The sequence below is a fragment of the Antrostomus carolinensis genome, unplaced genomic scaffold, assembly GCF_000700745.2.
Source record: "Antrostomus carolinensis isolate BGI_N321 unplaced genomic scaffold, ASM70074v2 scaffold2568, whole genome shotgun sequence".
NCBI lineage: Eukaryota > Metazoa > Chordata > Aves > Caprimulgiformes > Caprimulgidae > Antrostomus > Antrostomus carolinensis.
The window spans coordinates 8,624-34,109 of NW_010334796.1; the positions used below are offsets into that span (position 1 = coordinate 8,624).

The window sequence follows — 25,486 nt, forward strand, 5'->3', positions numbered from 1 at the left end:
TTAAAGTATAAAATAAGCAATTAAAGCTGAAAATCAGAGTGTCTGCATCTCGGTGATGCTCAGAACAGTTGGTGGTGTCAGGCTATCCAACGTTTCATTGCAGCTTTGTGCCAGCCTTTGCCAAAGCGGTGTGGCAGGAGTTAGTACAAGCCTGTGAGGCTCAGTATGGAAGTGGGTCTTGTTATTGGTTGCATTCAGCTTACCAATACCTAGTGCTAAAGGAAGAATGTAAAACTACATGAGTTTTGGAAGACTCTTAAATCTTTACTGAGAGTGCAACTGAAGTCCCAGCAGACCTGGGCTGTCAGGACCGTGCGAGTAATGGAAAGTGTCGAAGTTAGTAGACAGTAGCCCAACAGTTATGCACTGGGAATTGCAGCCACACGTGAAGGGTTAAAGCAGCATATCCTAATGCGCTTTTCTGAATTGTGACAAATTAGGAACTGTGGTCAACAACAGCACTGCTGTTACTTTAAATAATATTTTTTTAAAAAGAAGGTCTGATATACATTTTATCATGTTTAATTTGCTGAAGAAGTTTTTTAAAAGAAGTGGAATTTAGATTATGGTCTGGTTTCTGCTTACATTTAGTTCTTTGCAAAAACTGCCCTGCTTTACAGTGGCAATGTTGTGTCAAGCTGAGGTACAACTTCTCAAGAAGTTCACAGTTACCTGGCTGTACTGAGAGTCTCCCAAGTCTGTTAAATCCAATACTCCTTCATCTTTATTAAAAGATCACCTCTGCTAATGATCCCTGACCTGTTTCACTTACTGGGGTTCTGGCACTGGCTAGAACCATCTTGGAGCAAGGGACAAACACATGCATGAGAGCTCTGTGTTTGAGCACTTCACTATGACCTGAGAAATTCAAAGGAGATGAGGCATTTTTGGTTTATTCAAAAATTACAAAAAATGTAACAGCAGAACTTGTGAAAAGTAAATGAAACCCTTTGTTAAATGTGCAGGGTAGAAAGCCTGCAGTGCAGTTTATAAAATAGAACACAGCTTGGATGTGTGCTTCATCCCACTGTAAGAACTGATTCCTCTCCTCAAGTCTTGTTCTTTGGGGTCTGGGTGGGACATGATAGGAACACATTCCAGGGCCCTTTTCTTCTGTACTTGGTGCAAAACGATTCTGTAGACCCCTGTTATCGAGCTGCGTGCATCTCTTCCCCGGTTATTTTGAATGTGTTGTTCTGTGATTCCGAGATCCTCCAGAATGTTTTTCACTTCAATTTCTTCCTCTTTGAGCGTACTGATGTCTGACAAGTACTTGGGATCCAGTTTAAATGGCTGTAAAGGTTTGGGATACTGTATTCCTTGCATCCATTCGCTGTTCATGATGAGTTTGACAGAGTACCGCTCGGTTGGTACTGGCTGAAGGACTCCTTTGATCAGTTTCTGGCAAGTTTCTGAGAGGCAGGGAGGCAAACTGTATGTCCCTTCAAGAATGCACTTTTTCAGTTTGGCCACTGTATCTGCCCGAAACGGCATGATACCCGTTGTCATGAAGTATAACAGGATTCCCAGTGCCCAGATGTCTACGTAAATGCCAACATAGTTTTCATCTCGGAAGAGTTCGGGGGCAGCATAAGGAGGAGAGCCGCAGAAAGTATTTAAAGTTTCATCTCTTCTACTTACTGTGCTGAATCCAAAGTCTCCCACCTTCACACAGGTGTTACTGGTGTAGAAGACATTTTCTGCTTTCAAGTCCCGGTGAATGATGTTATTCTCATGCTGTAGAATGAGAGGAAAATTTGGTATTAGCTCGTTCACAGGAAAGTTCTTGAGTGACTAGCTGTTATCATCGATTCATTACCGCACAGGAGAAAGGGAGTTATCTTGGACAAAATTGAGAAGTTTAAAAGTATTTAAACAAATTTAACTTAATTCTCTACTGATACAAAAACAAGAGTAGGTGGAGAAAATGGGAGGAAGGCTGCTGGGATTTTTAAGAATAGCAGTCTCTTGTTAACTAACACCAACTATTTTCATGAAGCGGATTTGTCATGGCATTATGGCTGGTCCTACAAGGCGAGATACCTTCATGTGAATCTAATCCTACATGACTAGATACCTCCTTTTTTCAGAGTTCAGAACACTTACTTTTGCAATTACTACATTTCTGTAATGATATAAGTAACAAAAAATAATTTCTTTTTAACCAGTTCCATTTTTATATATATTGTAAGCTTGTGGACTTACAAGGTGAAAGCATTTCGTTCACCACATGGACATAATCGCAGATAAAGTTGCTACAATTCTGTTGTATGATCTAATGTCCTTTGAGGAACTGGTAGTGGCAGAAGAAGAGAAACACAGACTTGTGCCTCCTGGTGTTTCACGTTGTTGCAGGACACCCAAGTTCAGTGGTATCCTGTAGTTCTAGAAATCTAAAATAAATACATACACTGTAACTTGCACTTTTTTTTCCCGTGGAAATGGCAGTAGTAGCCAAGGACCTAGGCTGAATTTGCTCTGCTCTAGGGGTGATATACTTGTCTTGATTAGGTTAGAGTTTAGCTTCATCTTTGAAGTAACTAGGAGGAATGGATGTTTTTGGGCACTCTGCCCTACAACAAAGTGTATGTGTATCTGGAGGCAATACAGAAACCCGGCAGCAGCCCAAGACTTTTTAAACTGTCATCAATACCAGGCAGGGATCATCTGTCCTTGTGCGGACTGGCAGCAGTGAGATGTGATTGAAGTAGCCTGGATTTGATGGCTTAGCAGAAGTAAAATGTTTTGCAGAAGTCTGTGTGTAAAAGTGAAGAGGTAGTCCAGCTTGGTAGTCTGGGTTTAACACTAAGGAACAGATGTGATCTCAAAACAAAGTCCCAGTAGCTGCTGAGTACCTGTCCTATGGGAACGCTGTGGAAGCTAATCCATCACTTGCAGGACATCTGAGCATTTTGTGAAAACAGATGAAAGATGCATACGGTTAATATATGCTATGAGCAGCGTGAAATGCAGTTTCTAGATGTCAGACCTGGGAAAACCCTTTGCCAAAGGCCATTACGTGGCAGGAGAGTATGAGCCATCAGAGGGCACCCTGAGCCAACTGTAACAAACACTTTTACTTCCCAATTTACAGAACAGTCTTCCTCTGCTTTTATGCTGTTGTTTGAAGAAGCTGTAGTAACTATGCAAGGATCAGAGGAGGTGGTACTGAAGTAGTTAATTGCTCCTTTTCCACTTTTACAAGATGCTTTGGGCTCTACACAAATAGCAACATCCCAAATCCAGATACTGGAGACTGGGCAAGGGGAATTGACTTGCTGGGTATTAACTTTGCAGATTTGCACCAAAGCGAGGACCAGGAACTAACACTTTTCCTGGTGTTTTCCAGACTGTCCCATTTGCCAGTCTGCTACATTCATTAATAAGCAAGCCTCTTCCCTGGAGCACTTTCTTCTAGCAGAAGAGTGACTGATCTTAGGTTTGGAAATAGGTGGAGAAAAGAAATAAAGCTTTGTTAGCTGGTGCCTAAAGCAACTTAAAGCAGACAGGAGAATGCTGTTGCTAAGGGATGGTTCCACCCACCAGACTTCCCAGTTCAGTCTCCTCCCAAAAGCTGTGAAGAGAGAGTCAGTAACTCAAGGTTGATGTGAAAGCTTTCTCAGATACCTTTAAGACAGGTCTTCTCTAGCTGTTTTGTGCTTCAGACCTGAAATCTTGGTAACTGTAAACCTACTAGTTGAAAACCAAAAGATACATCCACAAAGCCTGCTAGAGTAGTGAGGGGCAACACGCCTGTGTAAGAAGAGCTACTTACCATGTGCTTCACAGCAGACACAATCTGGGAGAAGATTACTTTACACTCCGTTTCTAGCAGCTTCCCTTCTGTACTGACTTTAGTGAAGAGCTCCCCACCTCCTGCGTACTCCATCACCAGGTGCAGTTTCGAGAGTGTCTCCACCACTTCGTATAGTCTGATGATATTTGGGTGGTGCAGTTTTTCCATGCTGGATATCTCACGCGATAGCAAACGTTGGGTCTTCCGGTCTAGTTTTGTCTTGTCCAAAATCTTAATTGCAACTTTCTCTGAAAAGAAAAACTCTTGTCCATGTCGTTAATGCAATTGGTACAAGTGGTAATACTGTTTACTTACAGCAGTGCTTGGTGATAGCAGTGCAATAAAATTCCACCTCTGATCAGTATAAGCTAAGGCCTGATCAGCATACCAGCCTACTAAGCCCTGTAAACTTCTAATGTAAAACACCCACGTTCCTTTCTGTCTCCAGCATGCTGTTCACTGCTGGTGCAGCTAAAGGCTGCTGGAGTGAGCGAGGGCTGATCAAATCGTCTGCTGTTGTACTGTGCTCCACTGCTGCCAGGCTAATACAGGTCTGATGGCCACAGTTACAGCTTCTGCTTTTGGTGTCTACTGCTGGTAAAGGAGGTCTGTGCTTTCCCTATGGCTGTTAGCTCAGTGCTCTTCAGATGAGCTGGGCCTGAGCCTGGTACTTGCAGAGTAATGGAGGTGTCAAATTTAGGTGCTGTGCTTCAGAGCAGACAGACAAACTTAGGGGTGATTTAGGGGCTCTGGCTATAACCCTACAAGTTTATGATGGAGAGGTGTTTTCAAGTTGGTACGACTTACAGAACTCTTCCTTCACTTCTTATCCCACACCCCCACAAATTCTCAGTTACCAAAATCAGTGTTGTAGAGGTTTGTCTTTCTCAGGATAGCTGTGCCAGTTTTTTCCAACATGTTCATGTATGAGTAGTTCTTGGTACTGTACAGAATACAGGAAAAGTACATTTTTAGGTCTGTATGCCATGAATCCACATCACACAGAGATTTTATTCCGAGGAAGGGAAAGTAACAGTGAAGTATAATAAGGTGCAGAAATCCTGTAAGATAGCAGATCTAGCTGTCTTGTGCTGTCCTGGAAATGCGAAGCTGCTGTTGAGTTCTACATGTTTCTGTAGCATACCTACAGTGAAGCCAAGGGCCACAAAACAGGCAGACATCTGCAGCTGCACCACATCACCAGGGTAGCTCAGAGCAGTATGAATAGGTCAATCACAAGTGCCCTTAAGTTGCTGTATTAATTGGTAGGTTTGGGCTTTGTCTTCCCTCTCCTGAATACAGCTGGTATTTGAAGGATTACTCTGGTTAAAATAGGTTTACTGTGGCTTTGTATAACTTGTCAGAACAGCAACGTTAGACTGGATCAAGGCAATAAAAACAACTGTTTATTACTAGGGAGAAGGGTTTTTTCCCAAAAAGATCTTAGTCAAACATTCAGAGATTTCTTAACAATTAATCACTTTTATCAAAGCTTTCAGAAAAAAACTTCACCTTTGTTTCTAGCACCTGGGTGCGAATTTTAAAAAAAGTCAGTATTGTTTACTTGTTGCTTTAAGAAAAGAGAGAGAAGGCTGTTTCATTTGTACATGTGTTCTGGTATAAAAGCATCCAGAATGTTTTTACTTAACATTATGAAGTTATTTAACTCAAGTTTAGTATTTCAACCTATTTAAAGGAAGTGTTAAGAATACAAATGCATATATCTGTACAGATCAAGAAAACTACATGTTTGGTATGTGTACCTTGCTTAGTAACATACATGCATAAATTGATCATGCTACTCGTGCAGCAGATGCTCCAAGCAAATGTGATTCTTGTGAAAGGTGCTGAATTATCCCTTGATGTGCCTGTTTTCAGAAGGAGCCTGTGTCGAGTACAGAGCAGTCTTCCCCACGCTGCTTCTCTGACCTGTTCCCTGCTTTCTAGTGAGCCCCGTGGGACAGCGGGTACCTACTCGTGCGTGGCGCTGGCGCGGTGAATCGGGAGGAAACGCAGCTATCGAATGGTGACAGCGCACGACACTGACCCTGGCAGAGCTCTGACTGCTGACCTAGGGGTGAAAGACTAAAACCCTTGTCACCTTGGTAGCTTATTGATCACCAAAACCAAGAGGAAAGAGCATCAGCTCGCAGTAGGTAACATTTGCACAACTAAATGCTTAGGTACTATAGGGATAACAATTCTTACAGTCTTGAGTATGTAATTGCCTCATTACAGCTTCATTTATAAAAGTTGTGAGCATTTGGGCTTTAAAAAAGAAAAAAAATCTTCTAGGTTAAATTCCTTCCCTTTCCTTGCGCAGGAATTTACTCTTCCTTCTGGTCAGTTTTCCTGCAAAGTTTTAAAAGGAAAGAGGAGAGGGGAAAAGAAAAGTTTATAACTAAAAAACCTGATCCTGTTCATACACCATCATAAATCAGGACCAAGCTCCTTTAAATCTGCATCATTGCAAATGCATATCCATGATATGCAAAGAAAACCAGCCCACTTACAGTGTGAAAAAATTGCCACCCTTTTCTGTTTTAAACTCATTGCCTCTGCTTCCAAAAAATGCTTGGTTTACAAACCCTGTATTACTGCCCTTGCATGGCAGCAGTGTTGGACAGGAGGGCATTTTTAGCAGGCAGCTTATTTACCAAAATAACAAAGCTGAGTAGCAAGAGGTTTTGATTTGAGTATATGCAATGCAGTGTATGCTGAGGTTTGAAAAGAGTTAATAAGTTAGGAAAAGGTTGAGAAACAATTTTAGGAAGATGTGGTGTATGCTATGATGGCAAAAGGAAACAAAACACAAACAGAACCAAGTTAAAATTGCTTAAACAAACAAACAAACCCCAAGGTGCCTGGACACTCCTGCCTTTGCAATTGACACTTCACTTTAGACTGGCTTTTTACTAACTGTAAATTTCGAATGCTCTTAATTGGATCTATTCAACTGTGCTCTCAGACTACCTTTGTCAGCTGGAAGGAGTGTAAAATAAAGGTTACACAGCACTTAGGAACCTAACAGTCCTTAGCACGCAACTCTGCAGGTCTCTGGAGAAAATCTCTGCTAAAATTCAGGTTGATACAGCGGCAATGCTCCTGAATAGCCCAATACACATCCTAGCACCCAAGATTTTCCTACTTCCTTTAAGCAACCAAGACAGCCCCTGTGAGAAAAACAAGATTCTTCATCTATTATGGTCCTGCAGTTTTTTTCCTTTCTCCCTCTAGAAAATATTTTTCATGCGTCCTGCTGTGAGGGATCACAAGGGCTACAGAACAGCACGCATATAATTGTTACAAAAGCTCCTCTTAGTAAGGAACTAAATTGTTTCCTTTTTAAATACAGTGTGACATGTAAGGAGGAAGACCATTCTTAGTACTTAACACTATGACACTAGCTGAAGAGCTGAACAGCCCCCTGACAGATACACCTCCTCCCATCACAGGGACCCTACCAGAAAGCTGGTCAGGGACTTTTTACAAGGGCAGGAAGTGATAGGACGAGGGGTAATGGCTTTAAACTGGAAGAGGGCAGGTTTAGATTAGATATTAGGAAGAAATTCTTCACTGTGTGAGGGTGGTCAGACACTGGCCCAGGTTACCCAGAGAAGCTGTGGATGCCCCCTCCCTGGAAGTGTTTAAGGCCAGGCTGGATGAGGCTTTGAGCAACCTGGTCTAGTGGAAGGTGTCCCTGCTCATGGCAGGGGGGTTGGAACTAGATGATCTTTAAGGTCCCTTCCAACCCAAACCATTCTGTGACCGAAACATCATTAATAAAGAAGCCTTTCTATTTATATAATCAGCAAAAATAACAGACTTGTACTCATTAGCACTGTGCAGGAACATCAGTTCATTACCAACACAATGATGTGCATCTACTGGAAAAAAAGCTAATTTTCTTTGTGGGTGATGGTGGTGTGTGTGTATGCATGCATGTGTGCATGTGTGTGCACACATGTGCACATTCCTTCTCCTATTCACATACTGTATTTTATGAGGACAGATAAGCTCACAGGCAGAGATGCATCAGAAGATGTTTAGCCTTCATCCTTCCTTCCTCATGACAGGGGCAAACTTAGTATCAAGAAATGAACTACCTGCCCCGTGAATGTTTTAACCAGAAAAGCTACTGACAAACCAAAGAAAAACAATTAAAGAGGGTTCTGATGAAAATAACTTTTTCAAGAAAAAAAAAATAATCCCTATTTAGTTTGTCCAAGCTCACTGTATTCACTGAAGTTCAAAATTTTTCAGTCAATCAGCTCTATTCAAATACTAAAGCAACCTGTCTCCTGAGTATGTTCAACAGGTAAAAGGTTCATCCAGATCAAATTTGTAACTTCCTTTCATTAGCATTCCTCCTGTTGTCTGTACAGGAGCAGCATTTCCTTCAACAGTAAGCACAAGACAGTTTTCTGTGGAAGGAAAAAAAAATCACAGAACAGTAGAGGAAATAACTTGCTATAGGCCAAGTAGAATGGAGATGCTTTAATGAAACAAGCAAAACCAAAAAACCCACACCCAATTAAAGCAACCCTTAGGCATAAGCAGGCTTAAATTTAGAAAAAATAAACACCACTGGTTCCCCACTTTTGATTCCCAGTGCGACAACTGCTGCACATGAGGGATAAATGAGAACTATCACACCTCTGCAGTCTGCGCTGAAAGAGGTGGTTAGAAACAGTAACAACAAATAATACAGCACGAAGGCTTTGGGGCGTGTCTCATCCTCTCACCTGTAAGATGATGGAGGGAGGAAGAGTCAGTCAAATTGGAAAGACTATGAGAAAAAAACGAGATAGCAGTGTACAAAGACTCACAGAAAACTAGTCAGGGAAAACTATTCCTGAGGGAATACAAGAGCAGTTTCTATTACTGTCAGACAGTCAGAGGCAGAGGAAGAAACAGGACAGCTGAAGTCAATTTCTTCATTAGACCTATAACTGAACTGTTCACTGCAGTTACACAGCCTTTCTAGTTCCCAGAAGCAGCATAGAGGGTGCTTTTCTGTACTTAAAAAGAAAAATAGTTGACAATTCAACACAAACTCTGGTTTGACTGTACTGTTTCCCTGCACTTGCTCAGCCCACACCTATAGCCCTGACCCAGCTTTTTACAGGAATGAACCACCTGCAAATCAGTAAATAAAACAGGCATAAAATTTATCACCAAACCTACTGTGACAAAATAAAAGCTTCGTTCATCCTTGTAATGCAATGAAAATGAAGGAAGCCTTCCTAACCCTCTCTGCAGGCAGGAGGATGCCTAGCTAGGCTGCCCTCGGGGGTTCACCACCTATAGCCCCGCAGTCCATGAGCTGGGGCAGGGAAGAGGGCAGATGGACAGGACAAGTTGTAGGAGGGGAGGCACATCACCATGCTTCAAAGCGTGGAGTGTCTGAGCCATGGGATGAGAGATGTTAACTCCATGAAGTGCAGAGACGAACTTTTCTTGTAATAGCTGTCATCCAGAAAAAGTATTTCTGGTTTGTTTAAAGCCTAATCCAAACCTAAGCATTCCTCTGTGACCCTGTCTATAGATTCACTCAACAACAACCACAACAACAACAAAAAAGACACGTACAAACTATATGTGTATTTAAGGTTCAGACAGAATCTTTCCTCTCAAAGAGGTCGGTTTGTATACACACAGAACTGGGGTGCTCAGCACACAGGTGACCCACACAACAGTGCCTACCTTTGATGAGAGAATGAATTCCAAGCTTCACTTGTGAGAAATTCCCACTTCCTATTTCTCCCCTGACTCGATAGAAGCCAATTCTCTTTCCCAGGGTTAATTCTTTCACAACTTTCTCATTCTGGGACATATCCTGCATTAGTTTCTCAAATGGGGTCAGCCTGTGCTGCTTGCCCTCTTCATCTCCATTGCACTCAGGGTGCCCATCGTCTTCTCTGCTGTCCTCACGGTGCCACCGGGAGTAGCGGTGTTTTCCAAGACTTCCTCCATTCACATATCCTGTTGTCATAGTCTATAGGGTAATCACTTCCCCATTTAACAAGATGTCCCGAAAAGGAGTTTAAATGAAAGAATGCTGTATGTATATGCAAGCCTGCACATAATGGACACTGTGACAAACAGCAAAAAAAGCAGCTTACTGACAGTCCAAGGATTAGTTTGGAAATTACTTCAGAACAAATCTGGCGCCACTACATACTGCAGTTCTGTTCAACATCAGAGATAAAACTGGAAGCTGTTTACACCCATCCTTTGCTAACAGATTTAGTATGTCAGCGTCTTCATCTACAAAGGTAAAAGAGGTTTTGCAATTAAAACTGTAAACTTTGTGCAAGAAAGCATCGAGTTGCTCACAGTCTATGCAGTACCTTTCACACATGCAAAACATTTGACATTAATTTTCAGGCTTTACCTTGCTGCTTTAAAAACTACCTTGATACATAAAGGTCAAACAAATAGCTGATTAACTACTCTGAATAAATCCAGCTGCTTCCAGTTAATTTTGAATAGCTGACCTTAAGAGCATAGTTCCCCTTGATTCTGGTACCAGTCCAAGAGCTGAACGTAGGGTTTGCCTTTGGTTTATTCTTCAGCCTCTGAGCTTGTCACTGTGCCTGGAAATGTTCCTGTGCCTTGGAGCCTTGCTGTAAAAAGTTTGTTGCCCCTCGTTTTCCTCCTCATGGCAGGTTTAACGAAGCAACTGATCTTGGAAGACGTCAGGAAAAGCATAATCCATGCACCCGGCAAAAGAAACGCTGCGCCTCAGTATCCCTGCAGTCACATGGCAGGACAATACAGGATTAAGTAACTGCAATGTCACGTTAACCCTCCTTTATTTAGATGAGCTTTCTTTAACGCCTTGAGCCTTCTCAAAATTTTGCCAGACGCATGGTGTTCCTAAGCAGACAGATGAAGAAAGTCATTAAAACCTTTACATAACAGCCACAGGCTTCACTAAATGACAGCACACCACATACCATTTCACCAATGTAACCCCATTTGTTTGGCAGCACAGAGGAAGAAGTCCTTATTCTAAATACACAAGCAATCACTTACCTTTAAAGCAGTACATTATCTTTTTCTTCTTTACCTTTCTTCTTTAACCTTGAAAATGGGAGTTGATTAGCAACTGCTAATCATGCCTGAGAATGGTGAGCTGGGCAGGAAAGATCAGAGGTAACACAGACAGTGTGGTAGTGCTCACCTCCCCTGCTCTCAGCTTGCAGCACCTCACTGCTATTGTCTACAGATTCACCAGATTGATGGGGAGAGAATTAGACCAGTAACTCAATGCCTGGAGCTTAGGGAAGGTAGGCAGTCACCTAGAAGAGGGCATGTGACATTGCCAGCTGGAGCTGCCCTCTAAACCCCAATCTCCTGCATGTGCAAGAGGAGGAGAGGCCAAAGGCACCAAGTAAGGACAAAGAAAAGGCAGCTGAAGATGATTTCATTAAATGGGAATTGGAGCACAGAAGCTGCTTCTACAGAGAGGCCAAGGTGACAGACCCAGCCTCCAGGAAGCTGCTCCTTGCCCCAAGACCGTCTGAGTGATTTTGCAAGTTGCTTCACCTCCATGTGCTGTAGCCAGGTGACAGCTCTGCCCTGGGAAAGGAAGAGAGCCTGGCTCGTCTTCACCCTCAGAGTACAGGAGGGTCCCTCACTTCTCCCTGTCACTTCCCTGAGCCAGGGATGCTTCTTACTGTGTGCGCTGCAAACTTACGCCTGACACGGTTGTAAGTTTGCAAGTGGAACAGAGCGAGAACGTACTTGTTACATGATGTCTTTGAACTCTTTTACTTTTTGTTTGACTCCTGTTTGAAGAGAAATGCCATTTTCATGGTTGACAGAAAAAGTATAAAATAATAATAAATAATCATATGTTATTCTCTGGATGTAAACAGTCAAATCCCTGACAAACACTCTACGTGTGCAAATCCTGAAATTGTTAGTAGGGGAGAGACTAAATGGCAGCTGAACAGTCTTAGTATTCTCCCATCAAACCAGCCTCACTTAGCACCAAACGTTCCCTCTAACTTTATTATTTGATACCAAGGAAGAAAAATCTATATGGAAGGACACCCTGTGATGCTGGGGGGGAGAAGGTAGTGAAATCAGGTGCAAAGTTATTTGAGCCCAGAAAGAAGGGAGGGGAGCAAGGTGTTTTAAGATGTGGTTGTTATGTCTCTCTATCCTACTGTGATTGACTGGTAACAAATTAAATTAATTTTTCTTCCCCAAGTCAAGACTGTTTTGCCCATGACCACAACTGGTGAGAAAGTCGTCCCTGTCCTCATGTGAACCCATGAGCCCCTTTTTGTTGTATTTCCCTCCCTCATCTCACCAGAGAAGGGAAAGGGAGTGAAGGACTGCGTGGTCTTAGCTGCCAGCCAATCACCCACCTACACCCAAACCTTACATTCTCTATTTGTTCTTCTTCTTCATTTGAGGAAAGGATGATTTCTTGCAGGACTGCCTGAATTCTGGCCCATAGTTGTTTTCTGTTTTAACCTGTTTCACAATGGATTTTAAGAATATTCTAGGTAACAAAAAACTTGTTATATGAAACTCAGCTGTATTTCACAGTTTTAACGGTGGGCAGCACTCTGTCAGAGCAGGACTTTTGGAAGGTACCCGTCTGTTGTACACTGCCACAGTGATACAGATGTTGGAGAGGCTGAACTCTGTTCCTGTTCTGCTGTTTGATTTTGAAGAAAACCACAGTAACTCCGATTGTCCGTACAAAAAGTCTGGAAAACTCCATGAGCAATGTTAGAGGTGCCATGTACAACCTACAAGCTGTTATTTAATTATGTATCTTTGGATGTGCAGTGACATCCTCATCACCTTACCAAAGGAGTGCTGTAGCTTATGGCTATAGCCTAAGCATTCCAGAGTGGTGAGTATAAACAGTTCTGCTCTTGCAGGAGAAACACAAAACTACTACTAATGGCAGGGGGGGAAAAACCAAACAAACCAGGATGCTCTGGATAGCCAAGTCTTTGGAATAACAGCCTATTCAGTATTAGAAGTCACTCAGCTAAAAACCATCTTCTGCAAAAATAATCAAGGCTTTTGCAGCTAACTGGCTGTACAGAAAGGAATGACTGTGTAAGAAGGGTTTCCTTCAAACAGGCCTGCACAAGCCCCTCCTGAATACATTCGGTGAAGGCGGAGGAGGCAGCCCAGTCTATGTGAACAGTCTATGACAAACCCACCACACAGGAAAAAAAAACAGAGGCATCAAAAGAAAGGCAAAACTGCACTAAGGCATCAGCACATGGCTCTTCCAGAATTTGCCACTGATTAATTTCTCCTGGAGCTCAACGTGTTCTTTTTTAGAGCACAGCCAAGCATTAATTTCTCAGGCTTCCCACTAATTGTCAACCCTGCAATCTTATGGTGCTTGGCCAGCTAGCTAGGTTTCCCCTGTCTTTTAAGATGAGCTATTTCAGTATTCCTGGTGTTAGCAGAATATATATACCATCTATTTATGGCCTACGTTCCTTCCTGTTATCTAAACCAGTAAAATCCACCCTGGTATCATACAAAATGGCACTGACTGTAAAAGAAAATAAGGAAGAAACAAGGAAATCAGAAGTCATCCAAATACAATAAAGGACAATTATTTAATTCTTTTTTCTGCAGCCTGGCTGGCTGGTGACCTGAAAAACCACAGAAGAATTTATCTGCCCAAATTATTACTTTAAAAAACAAAATAAACAAGCTAAATAATAATAATTAAACAGTATAAAAAGCCACACAAGACAGAGTCAATAGATGTATCAATCCTTTAAGACTCGTGCCAGCCCAACACTGCTCTTGTTTAACCTTGCTTTTCAAATATTTCCAGGTAGTGACATTCTGGTCCTGTTCTAAGAATTGCTAAATACCCTCAGGCTCCAGCTTCAGGCTCAGTTTAAACTCTGCATCACAGCTCTAAGGAAATTTAGAATGAAAGGAAAAAGGATCAAACTAAAAAAGAGATCACTGGATATACAGAGTTTGGTTCCTAAACTCCCATCTTGGCAGGTATATAAAAGTGAGCTCGTTTTCAGTGGCTTTGAATGGACCACGTGGAAGCACAGAAGCAGACGGGCCAGGGCTCCACGCACCCTGTTTTGCGAACTGGTCTCTTTTATTAAGCCTGTCTTTCAGAGAGGCAAAAAACCATTCAGCTTTGTGTCCCTAAACTGCTGCAGCTCCTGTTCCAGTGAATGTGAAAGAAGTCACACCGGGTGGTCTCCTACTACTCAAATCCTCAGAGTAACAGGGTTTTTTATGAGGATGCCACTGGGTATTACAACACATTCACTAGAGTTCCCTTTTCAGCCTCTCTGCTGTTGAGCCTGAGGAGAGTAGGATTTCGGAGGTATTTCCCTAGGGTAGGGGATTAGCTCAATTTGTTCGACTTCCACTGAAGAGCAGCTTGTCTCCTGCTTAGTACATTACATGTACCACAAGCTAACGGTGGAACCAAACTGAATTTAAAGTAGGAGGGATTTTTTTTTGTTTTTAAGTCATCCATAAGAAAAATACTGACTTTTTTACCATAGCTTTGAAAGTTCAGTTATTGCAAGAAAATACCAACAACATATTCCTATGTCTAGAGGACTTACCTTTTATAAAAGATGAGAGCCCAGCAGAACAGTCCACAAGACCAGTACCACAGACCAAACACAACACAAAAGGTCTCCTGTGCAGCCACCCACCACGGTCATCAACACAGGGAAAGTAACAGCTCCACTTCTGTACTTTTGCTCCAGTAATATTGGTCTAGTGCATGGCCGTGGCCAAAGGAAATCAATGTTTGTTCAAGGTTTGCCCTGAGCACATTTTTTGGATTTGAGTAAGTACTGTCAGTGTTATTTCCATGAATGCCAGAAAACAGAGTGGTTATATAAAATACACACCCCAGAGCTTTGTATGAGTTGTTAAAAAAAAAGGTTCAAAACACACAGTATAGCACAGTAACAAGCTGACCGCAGACCTGTACGTCCCCAACTCATGTAGGTGGAAATATGAACAGTGCACTAACTGTGAAGAGCCTCCAGAAACAACTTGCTCTCTCTGCCCAGGCCCTCACACCACCCATTTCAGTACATCCCAGAATTACTACTGTTAGTTGCCATAGCATTCAGTTTGCCAATTATTGTTTGATGAAAACAATTATGATCAACATCATTCTTAACCTTATAAATATCACAGAATCACAGAATGTCAGGGATTGGAAGGGACCTCAAAAGATCATCTAGTCCAATCCCCCTGCCGGAGCAGGAACCTAAATGAGATCACACAGGAAGGCGTCCAGGTGGGTCTTGAATGTCTCCAGAGAAGGAGACTCCACAACCTCCCTGGGCAGCCTGTTCCAGGGCTCCGTCACTTGCCTAAGACACGACATTGTTTTTTCTGCACAGGGAATATAAACATATGCAGCAGCCCTGGCCAAAGTACAACCATAACCATGCCAAGTACAACCACACAAATGTTGTACCAGATGGAAATCAGAGATGTTTGGGACAGTGAAACAGGAGATAGGCCCTGTACAAGAGACTATGCATAAGCTCTGTTTGCTTTTTTTCAGTTAAATGAAAGCCCATTTGTCTAACACAAAGTGAACGCCACAATATGGTAAGAGAATGACTGTAACACACATTGCAGTGAGTTACAGCACTCCCTCCATCACCACATTTAGCACATTTTAGGTTGTGACAAGGCACAACGGTACCAACATGTAAGTGACCACATATGGGTCACGCTGTAACAGCAGACCTGACAGCCTGACGCAGAACCTAGAGGGCAGTCACCTTCATCTCTCCATGAACCTCCCACACAACAACGCGCAGACAGAGGGTACCTCCAGTCACTTGTGCCAGCACACCAACCAGAGTCAAAGCAAAGCACTCACTCTCTGTCCTCTATGCACATCTTAGATCACAGATGCAAGACTACCTTCAAGATGACAAAGTGTAAGAGAAGGCTAATTAAAAAAAAAATTAAAGATCATGGACTTTTATTATTTTTCCTGCTGTACATTACTTGGTGAAACAGAACACAAACATCTTCAATGGCTTCTGTGCAAAACCTCACTTGATGGCCGCAGCACCAAGATGGGAAGCAGGAGGAGGTAACAAATGGTTGTATGGTACTGACTCCTTCACCACAATAAAAGGCCTGTTCTACATGCTGATGCCAAACTAAGAAAATAAGAAATCCTAGAGTAAAAAGGAAAAAAAAGCCAACCAAAAAAAACCCCACCCTGGAACACACTAACTCTAGCCCACAATTTACTCTACAGTTGTAACTAAGAGAAGACAACAGACCGTGCAACCTGTTTCAAAGTTTAATAAGCCTGAGCCCTGCACACTGAAGCAGAATACGGGTGGATGTTTGATCAAGCGCCTCCCCTAACCTCATCAGAAAGACTGGAATCCTCATCTGGGTTGATCCCACATTCATTCTGGGATGGACCCCTAAAGACAAACATAGATATTTCCCTCATGGAACCTGAGTTCTCACTCAAGGACCTTACCTGACCAGCCTGCTCACAGAGTTGCTGACTGGAGACGGGTGGGAGCATGGAGAGCACCACTCAGCACAGGTCACTGTGGCAGGAGATAATAGATCCAAGCAAGCTCCCACATTCATTTAGTCCAACTTCCTTCTCATTAGATCAGAGAGAAGAAATAGAGGAAAATCCCCAGGTGTGCCCTAATCTGTGATCCACTCCTAAAAGATCTCACCATGACCTCCAATAGGCAGCCACTGGCTGTGCTCAGGGAGTGCTACATCCTGGCCCACAGAGAGCCACCAGCAGGCGGACCATCAGGATGGGCCAGCCTGAGCACACTCATCTATCTGCCAGGCAATACCTGCACCACCATCTGCGTGACAGCAGCAGCTCAGAGGAGCCTTGCAGGACTGCTGACAGGCAGTTTGCGAGACACTATCAGGGTGCAGCACAGACTCACCTTTCCACCTCCCCAAGTGTTATCTGCTGACGGGCTGGAATAAGCTCTTGGACAAGAGCATCAAGGAAGATAGGCTGCACAGAGTCCTCAGCGTTGAGATGTAACCCTGCAGTCCCAGCTGAGCTGACGCCAACACCGGCTGGGTACAGCCAAGCTGGCAGAATCTAACATCAAACCCACAGTCTGCAGACTGTATGGGGTGTATTGAAAAGAAAATGAATACACAATAATCAGCATAACACAAACTATACAAAGCTAATACAGTAAGACCTGTGAAGTAGAAACTAAAATATGGGGAAAAAAAATCCCTTTCATCCTTTTTGCAGCATTGGATGATAAAAACAGCTAGAGAGGGAATTAATTAGTATTTGAATTGCACAGAAACTTCCATTAAAAGCAAAGACAAAAAAAAGAATTTATTAGTAGACCCCATTGATTTCCCAGGCCTTTGAAATACATGGGAGGGATTCATTTGAAGCCTGACTACATTTTGAAACAAAATTTACCCTCTCCGTCTCTTTTATTTCCTTCCCCGAAGCATAATGCAAATTGGTCAATTTGCTGTGGAATTTTTCTTCCAAGGTAAAACCAGCTTCCATTAAACACGTATTCTGAGGCAAGAGAGATGCAACAAAGTCTTTATTAGCCTTTTAAATAATGGGACAAAATTTACATCTAATTCATAGGCTTTCAAAGAAAATAAAATACATTCTCTGGGAAAAGCAAGCTATAGTGCAAGAATAAGAGGTAGGCAATACATTGAGTCCCACTGAAGTCACTGAGAAAAATCAGTCTTTACTTATTTCAATAAAATGACTGTATATATAGGCAAATATGCATTGCTAAGCAGACGGCCTGCAATAAAATCACCCTGCAGTTATTTGCAGGAAAGAGAAACCTAAAATGGGTTTCCATAAAAAGGAAAACAGAAAATGTTGTGGTTTATGTTGTCTGTCACAGTTTTCTCTCACCATTTCCTACATGGGCCCTAGCAAATACAAATAACTGGTTACCTCTTATAAGGTAATCAAGTTCAGTTGCATAAATATATTTGCACACCTCAAAAGTACTGAGCAGTAAAAGATTAAGTATTCATAAGGTAAGTTTTAAGTGGATCTGGGCAGAAGATAAGCAGTTGATGTTATTTTCCAGGGAGGTATTTGGAAATATATAAATCCTGCACTGCACTTTGAAATATACTTTATACTGCGTGGCATTTCCAGTTTTTCAGAGTAATGGCTGAGGCACTCGAGATTTATCCTGAATTGGCATTAACAAGCCACTGCATTACAGTAATTATATTACTAAGCCTGACTAAAAGAAGGCTCAGATGTAGACGTAAAAGCAGCAGGAGCCGTGGAGAAACCGAGCAATGCCATAAAGACAGTCTGCTTGGTTTTACAAAAGCCAAAGAACTATCCCATGAAAGGGTCATTGCAACTGCTCTGTCCTTGCCAATTTTAAATGTCCCAAAGTGACTGCAGTACTGAAAACTTTTAGAACATTTAGAGAAAAAATACAGATAGAAAGACACAGATTTGTGCTTTTTATCTAACTGATAATTAGGCTGGAAATCTCTAGAACCCATCAGAAAATACCACTGAAATTGAAAAGCCCCCCCCATGTTTCTCTAGCGATATGCGAGCATGCCACCTCCTCAGACCAATGCGGTCCTCTCACCACACAGATCATCTGCTCCTCACACCAGCTCCTGCTTCTGAACCTGTATTTGGACAGCACATATTGAGAAACCTCTACACTGGGCAGTGCCCTGCTACCAGGCCTGCCACCCGTGCATCCTGCCCGACCTCTGCAGGCACAGAGCCATGGAGGGGAATAAGCACAAGCTTGCCAGAATCACTGAAGCTTCAACTAACCTCTGGAAACTGCTTAATGCACAGTAAGTCTTCAAGACATGGCAAGAAGCTTAGCGAGAAGCAATCTGATCTTATTTGACATCCTGCAGGTCATAAGTTACTAATCTCTGTATATAAAGAAATGTTGCCCATTAAAGACGCCCCTTCACTGGAGTGAGAATAGAAGTGAAATTAGGTGTTTTTGAAACTGGGATCTAGAGAAGCAGTATAATGGCAGCAAGCAACATTTGAGACAACCTACTGCAAATTTAACTGTTCTCTCAGCTTCAGCCGCTGTGGTGCACCTTAAGGATCCTAAGGGAGGGGTGTTAACCCAAACAAGACAGAGCACAACTCTAGATTTTACTCTTCTTTCACTACCTTGGCTTCAGTATCGCAGCTGAATGCTTTGACATGCATCCTACTAAAATGAGCCTTTTTTTTCTCTCTTAAACTTGTCTGGTTTTGGAGCCCTGAAAAGTTCATAATTTAGTCCCTCAAAGCAAATATCCAAATACAGTAGTGTGTGCCTGTCCTGTCTTCTGCTGCAATAATTTTATTTGCAGTAGCTGGTATAGTGCTGTGTTTTGGATTTAGTATGAGAACAATTTTGATAACAAAATGATGTTTTAGTTATCGCTAAGTAGTGCTTACACTAGTCAAGGACTTTTCAGCTTCTCATGCCCTGTCAGCCAGAAGCTGGGAGGGGACACAGCTGGGACAGCTGACCCAAAGTGGCCAAAGGGATGTTCCATACCCTATGGCATCAAGCTCAGTTGGCTGGTGCGTGCCGCCACTTGAGAACTAGCTGGGCATCGGTCAGTGAGTGGTGACTAACTGTGCTATGCATTACTCGTTACATATATTCTATTAGTATTATTATTATTACTACTACTACTGTTGCTATTCCTCTTCTGCCCTATTAAACTGTCTTTATCTCAGCCCAGGAGTTTTACCTTTTTTTCAAATTCTCTCTCTCATCCCCACTGGGGGAGGAGTGAGTGAGCGGCTGTGTGGTTGTTTTAGCTGCCTGCCGGGTTAAACCACAACAGTGCCAAGGAGCCTGTACCCTAACACATTTAGGCAACTGCCTTGTCCTGCTGTGAGGATCAGCAGAGAAGACAGGGTTTGAGGGCAGGCACAGGCCAGTACTCCTCTGGCTGGGAAAGTGCAGAAGAGGAACGCCTCAGAGGTCCGAGCAACACACAGCTTGCTCCTGATCCACTGAAAGTCAGGGTCATGCTAAAAAGCTGCTACATCCCAAACCCCTAAAACCATCCTGGCTTTCATATCACATTTGAACATCAAAAGCTTTCCTGACTTGAACAAATAATAATAAACAAATAGCATTCAATTTCATTAGCTAATCTAATCAAGATTTGTTGAGTATCAGTCCTGGAACACAGACTACTATTATGATTATTACTTTTGCCAAACTGAAGACTTGCATAAACTGCGTTCCATTAGAAAGAATACTGCAAAACTGAGTATCCAAAAGTATTAGGAAACCAGTCAGTGTTCTTTCTGTTTAATTTTTCTAATTAAATCCACTGGAGAAGGAACTGTTGTTACAAAGATTTTTGGAACAGCTACATACGTATCGTGTAGCATCTGAACTGCCATACAAAAGATTGTAAAATTTACCACGCAGAAGACCACAAAACATCTCAAAAGCTAACACAGATGATACTCATTAACATTTTAACAAAATAACACATTGAATGTTCAAGTTTGGGGACCAGACTTTGACAAACTTGCAAAAATGGAAGCTAAGAATAAATCCAGCTCTGTGGTATTATACAGATACAAATTATATTACATGGTTCCGGGAAATGTAGGTTCACTAATAAAGCAAAAAGCCACGATACGCAAAAGTAGAGTATAAACCAGTTTTAGAGTATCTTTAAACCATAAACTTCCCTGCAAACATCCATTCTCCCCGATGCAGACAATTAGGTGGCATCTATACTTTCACATCACACGATCCAAAATCCCAAGTTTACGCAAAAGTCTATTGGTGAGATATTCCAGTTCCTCACCTTCCCTCAGCTTTCTTCTTGAAGAAATCTGCAGGAGAATTTCAGATTAGAATCCAGAAATGCATCTGAGAATAGAGACACACAGAAGAGTTTATAAGCTATTCCCATTAAAGTTCTGAAATAGAAATCTATTTTTAAATAGATGACAATATAATGCTTCCAGCATTTCATTCACTGACTAATCTATCCTGGATTTGCTTAATGCTCTACCCCTTTCTAGCAGCCTTCTATCAAAACAAGAAGACAGCTGCCTGAGTGCCACAGAACTCAGTGAAAGGGAAAAACTCTCTAGTTTCATTTTACTTTGTAAAGTGGGAAAAAACCAACAGGAATACAATCAGTAGAACTAGCTCATATTTAGTGTTAAAAAAAAAGAAATAGAGAGAAACTGTAGAGCATCAAAACATCATAAGGGTCTGTAGCACTACTTTAATTATGATAATTGCTTAAGCATAACAGATTTTTTTTTCCATTTATCATTATAATTAAACTAGAAAATCTCTTGGGTGGGGTTTTTGCCAAGGCACTTAAGAATGAAACTGCTGTTTAAACGGTATACACATGAAATACATGTTCGCAGGAAAACATACTGAGGAAAAAAAGCTGACTTGAAAACATGACACTTTTAGTATAATACTAAAGGCAACACACATCACAGTGTCACTTGCAGTTCAAATGACTGCATATTTAAAAATAAAAAGTTTTAAGACCTGCTAAGGTTTCTAGAACAGCTTTTGTGAATAGAGGAAAATAGAAACAAGCGATACAGAGAAGAGCCTGTTCAGATTTTGCAAACACCACAAGGCCAGCAAGACGAGAAACGCTTACTGTTGCCCTGAAACGGAACGAAGTGCAGCTGGCAGTGCAGAAGGTCACACTCTCTCTCCCTGGACAAATTCTGTGACGTGGCCAGGTGCTGGGCAGGATGGCAGCCTGGGCACGACGAGAACCTCTGGCAGTAAAAAGCCAAGTTCCCATGTGATGAATGCATCACCCCTAAGCTCAAAGGCATGATGGCAACTCTTTTCTTGAGAAGGGCACCCTTCCACCATCCTGCTTATTAAAAAAATGCATGGTACACTCAAGAGCAAAATCTTCTATTCTTCACAACAGTTTACAAATTAAATACTATGTCATTTTAGCACTACAAAGCGATAACAGAAAACAGGTCTGGAAATGAAGACATGCAAAAAGTTGCAGTATTTGTAGTAAGAGACAGCTGTATTTACAGCTACGAGGGGACTTTGACTTGTTTGATCTCCTATACACTCAGTCTAGAAACCATGTTCCATTAAGAGTCTGAAACCTCCCAGGAAGCAGACTCAGGATCAGCTCCTGAAGAGGTGTATTGGAAGCAATTCTGCAGTAAGCAGCTCAGAGCAGACATGACACAGCCTTTAATTTTGCCTGATGACATACTGTATGTGAACAGGGTCAAATATTGCCTTGAGTCAGAAATGCCTGCTTTGGTGGCAACAAGCTTTTCAGCCTCTAACATAAAGATTAACAGGTTCTTCTGGCTCCTCCAAAGCTTGATCTCTGACTGAACCTTCATCGACAATATTTACTCTCCTATCTCTCCACAGCAGCAGCATTTTGCAGTGCCACATTACTAGGTGAGAGAAAAAGAAAGAAAATGCATCTCTTGCATGCTCTTCATAAAATTAGCACTTAAACCCAGCTAATCACACCACTTAATCTGGTGACAACACGCAAAGCTCAATAGAACTTGAAAGGGATTATTCTTATAACCTCTAAATCATAGGGCACACATGAACGAACATTTTCTCACCACTGTTTACTGGAATAAAGAACTTCATCCATTTTTGTCTCTCATTTTTTAAACCTGGGGGAACCACTAACCATTCAAAAGGCAAAGATATATTAATTTACCACAGGGATCATACTCAACATAAAAAACAGATAGTCATTATTCTGAAAACCTGCTCCCATGTCAAAGCCAGCATCAAGCCTATATCCTGCACTCTCCATATAGAATTCCAGAATTTTTCATAGACACAAAACAGAATTGAATGTAAACATCATGCGTGGTCACTGTTAATCCAAAAAGACAACCTCTCCTTCCATGTTGTGCTCTCCTCCTGTTCATGAAAATAAAATTATATGTGCACATGGACCAACCTGTTGTTCGCCAATGTCACAGTTCCCGCTTACTACCCCAGTGATGATAATCCCGATATTCCTTTAAGGTGTTTTTCATATTTTTCCATTATAACAAACAAATGCACAAAATTACTGCTTGCATGGACAGTTCGCTTTGGAGAAGTAAAGAGGTTAAGCCAACAGCTTTAGTGAGTTGTTAGTAAATGCCTAAAACACACACAGATGACCACAAAGTTTCATAAGCTGTGGGAACTGCCCTTGAAAGGTTGCTGGAGGAACCAGGCTACCAGCCTGTCGGCTGAGATGCAAATGATGGAGTCTCATTTCTAATGGAGATGGAATCTGTTCACCTTTTCTATTTTATCACTAACATGGAATTTCTCATCATGTAAAGGAGTCTTGGAAATACATTTGCTAATTCTGAACTTCCTGTTTTACAACACTAAATTTAAGACAGAATTCTGAGCTAGCTTTGAAAAGTTCTGTAATACTATTGAAGCAGATTAAAAACATTTATACTGGAACTTCTAACGTAGCTTGATGAAGATGAGTTCTCTTCCTTCAGCCCATATGAGAATTCCAGTTCTAACAAAGTTTTCTTTCAATTATTATTTCAGAGTAACTTAGATTTTTTAATTCTAATTTCTGACATACTAATTCGAGGAAAACATAAGAAATAATGTAAATTGAGGCATTTTTTCATCCTTCCTCAAACAGTTTCACCTGATGACCTAGTGTTTGCACTCCAAGATTCAGATAAAACATGGACATCTTTGGAGGATCTCCATATCCCTTCTGTACTGAAACACATCTGTCAATCCTTCTATTAGCAGAATGTCTTACACATATGAAAATTAAAGTAGCAGATGTGAAACTTGCCTACAAACACAAACAATCAGAATCCAAATTAGTTTTAAAATTCAGGAGGCCTTGGCAGACAGCACCTGCTCACAGCATCAAAATCCCTTACATACACCATCTTGTATTTACTGTTGGGAGGACTAGTGGAGACCAGCCCCAGAAAAGAACTCCCAGTGCTAAAGCTGCCCAATTTAGGGAGTCTTCACAAAGTACTTCTGAAAGACAAAATTTCAGTGGAACTGTATTGCAACTGCTTGTCACCTCAGTACCCACCAGCTGAAGCTCAGGTTCCCAGGTGGAAAAAGACTCCGATATGAGCAAGGAATTAATTGTCATTTTCATGCTGTAGCATGCATCCAGCCATGCAAATGCTTTTATTACGAAGAAGTTCTCGGATCAGACTGAACAGAGGAAAAATAACTAAGAAGAAAACAAAGAGACTCCCAAGACAGACTTTTCTCTGAAGGAAACAATTTCTGAAACAACACATCTGTTAAGGAAGCTACATTTCTGTTGTGAGTTAGTGATGCCTTGGCTTTACTTTTAAGTTTAATTATCAGCATCTTCTCGCTATGAATAGCGTAAGAGTCAATGTCCCAAGACAGTTTCATTTTTTGTAAATGTCCTGTATTGCCTCGTATGTCAGTTACGTGGAGCAGACAAAGACAATTCAGTTTCTTTAAAGAACCTGAAGTTATTCCACATCTGGACTAAAACAACTTTCAAATATTTTTAAACAAAACAAACAAAACCAACAGAACCCAGGTCAAAAGGACAATTCAGTGACTGTGATGCAGACTTGTATAGCAATTCATAAATAAAATTTATGTACCAAACTATCCCCCCTTCACATGACATGAAAAAACCCCAGTTTCTCAGCATCAAGCTTACAGGAATAGCTCTATGCAAGACAGGCAAAAGAAGCAATGTGATGTTTAGCAAGAATTAAGCCCCAGTTACAAGTGCATTTGTTCTGACTGTTGAGTATACAAGTTTTGCAATTCCAATCTATATATTCCCATATGTATTAAATATATTTTGCTTGATGACTACATTTTAATATGAAATGTAAGGCTAGTTTCTAGATATCTTTCAACTTCAAGCTTTCATTTCTCTGCCAAACACATCCCCAGGAGGTCATCAAATCCCGGGTCACCAGAGATCAAGAGCAGCAAAGGGGATGATATAATCTGCATCTGGGAAAAAGGCCAAACCCAGCTCTTACTGATGCTCCAGCACTTCGATTCTGAAGGGAAATCTGCATCTTTTTTTTCCTACTCAGCAAGATATCAGCTGTTTCAAGTGGCACCAAGCAGCCAAAAGGGGTCTGGGACAGAAAAAAAGCATAAGGGATTGGAAAAAAAAGTAAACCTCCAAGCCCCCACAAAATCAACAAAACCCAAGGAAGAATAAGTGAGAAAGTTTCAAAATAAAATACTTTAAAAAAAAATCTTTATTAGTGAAGCAAGAAGTTGTCAATGTTAACTATAACTGACCTGCTGTCAAGAGAAATCTCATCCACCAAAGGGAACTGATTACACTTAAAATTAAGACAAAAATCAGTCATTGATATGTTGGCTGACACTGTGCACTAGCACTACTTCTGAAATGGTTTCCTTTGATGTTTTTTTAAAAATATGATCCTGCTAGAATCTGAGCATTTTTCAGGATGTTGTGCATATCCCCTGCCTCAGGGGAGATGTCCACGTTCACCTCCAGCCTATAAATGACACCTGCAGAAATGCGGTTCCAGTGATAAATAGGATTACAAGTCCTTAAGAATGAAAGTGCAGCTGCCCTCTCCCCTTGGTGAAGCAGCACAGATGAAGGAAAGCCTACAACGAATATGAGTCCTTC

At 41.6% G+C, this 25,486-nt stretch overlaps 1 protein-coding gene across 1 annotated transcript; it reads right to left on the reverse strand.

Moving 5' to 3' along the window:
- Window positions 1-987: 987 nt before the first annotated feature.
- Window positions 988-9,911, reverse strand: NIM1K (NIM1 serine/threonine protein kinase). Its single transcript, XM_010174291.1, has 3 exons — window positions 9,503-9,911; window positions 3,776-4,044; window positions 988-1,737 (listed from the first exon to the last, which is right to left on the reverse strand). The coding sequence occupies exons 1-3, from the start codon at window positions 9,789-9,791 to the stop codon at window positions 988-990; spliced, it is 1,308 nt and encodes a 435-aa protein (XP_010172593.1). The 5' UTR covers window positions 9,792-9,911.
- Window positions 9,912-25,486: the final 15,575 nt, after the last annotated feature.

Bases quoted from the DNA above. Each gene is read 5' to 3' on its own strand.
- NIM1K (XM_010174291.1), bottom strand. From the start codon at position 9,791: ATGACAACAGGATATGTGAATGGAGGAAGTCTTGGAAAACACCGCTAC. The intron at 4,045-9,502 runs GTAGGCACTGTT...TTTTCTTTTCAG, and splicing joins AATTCATTCTCTCATCAAAG to AGAAAGTTGCAATTAAGATT. The intron at 1,738-3,775 runs GTAAGTAGCTCT...CTCATTCTACAG, and splicing joins TGTCTGCTGTGAAGCACATG to CATGAGAATAACATCATTCA.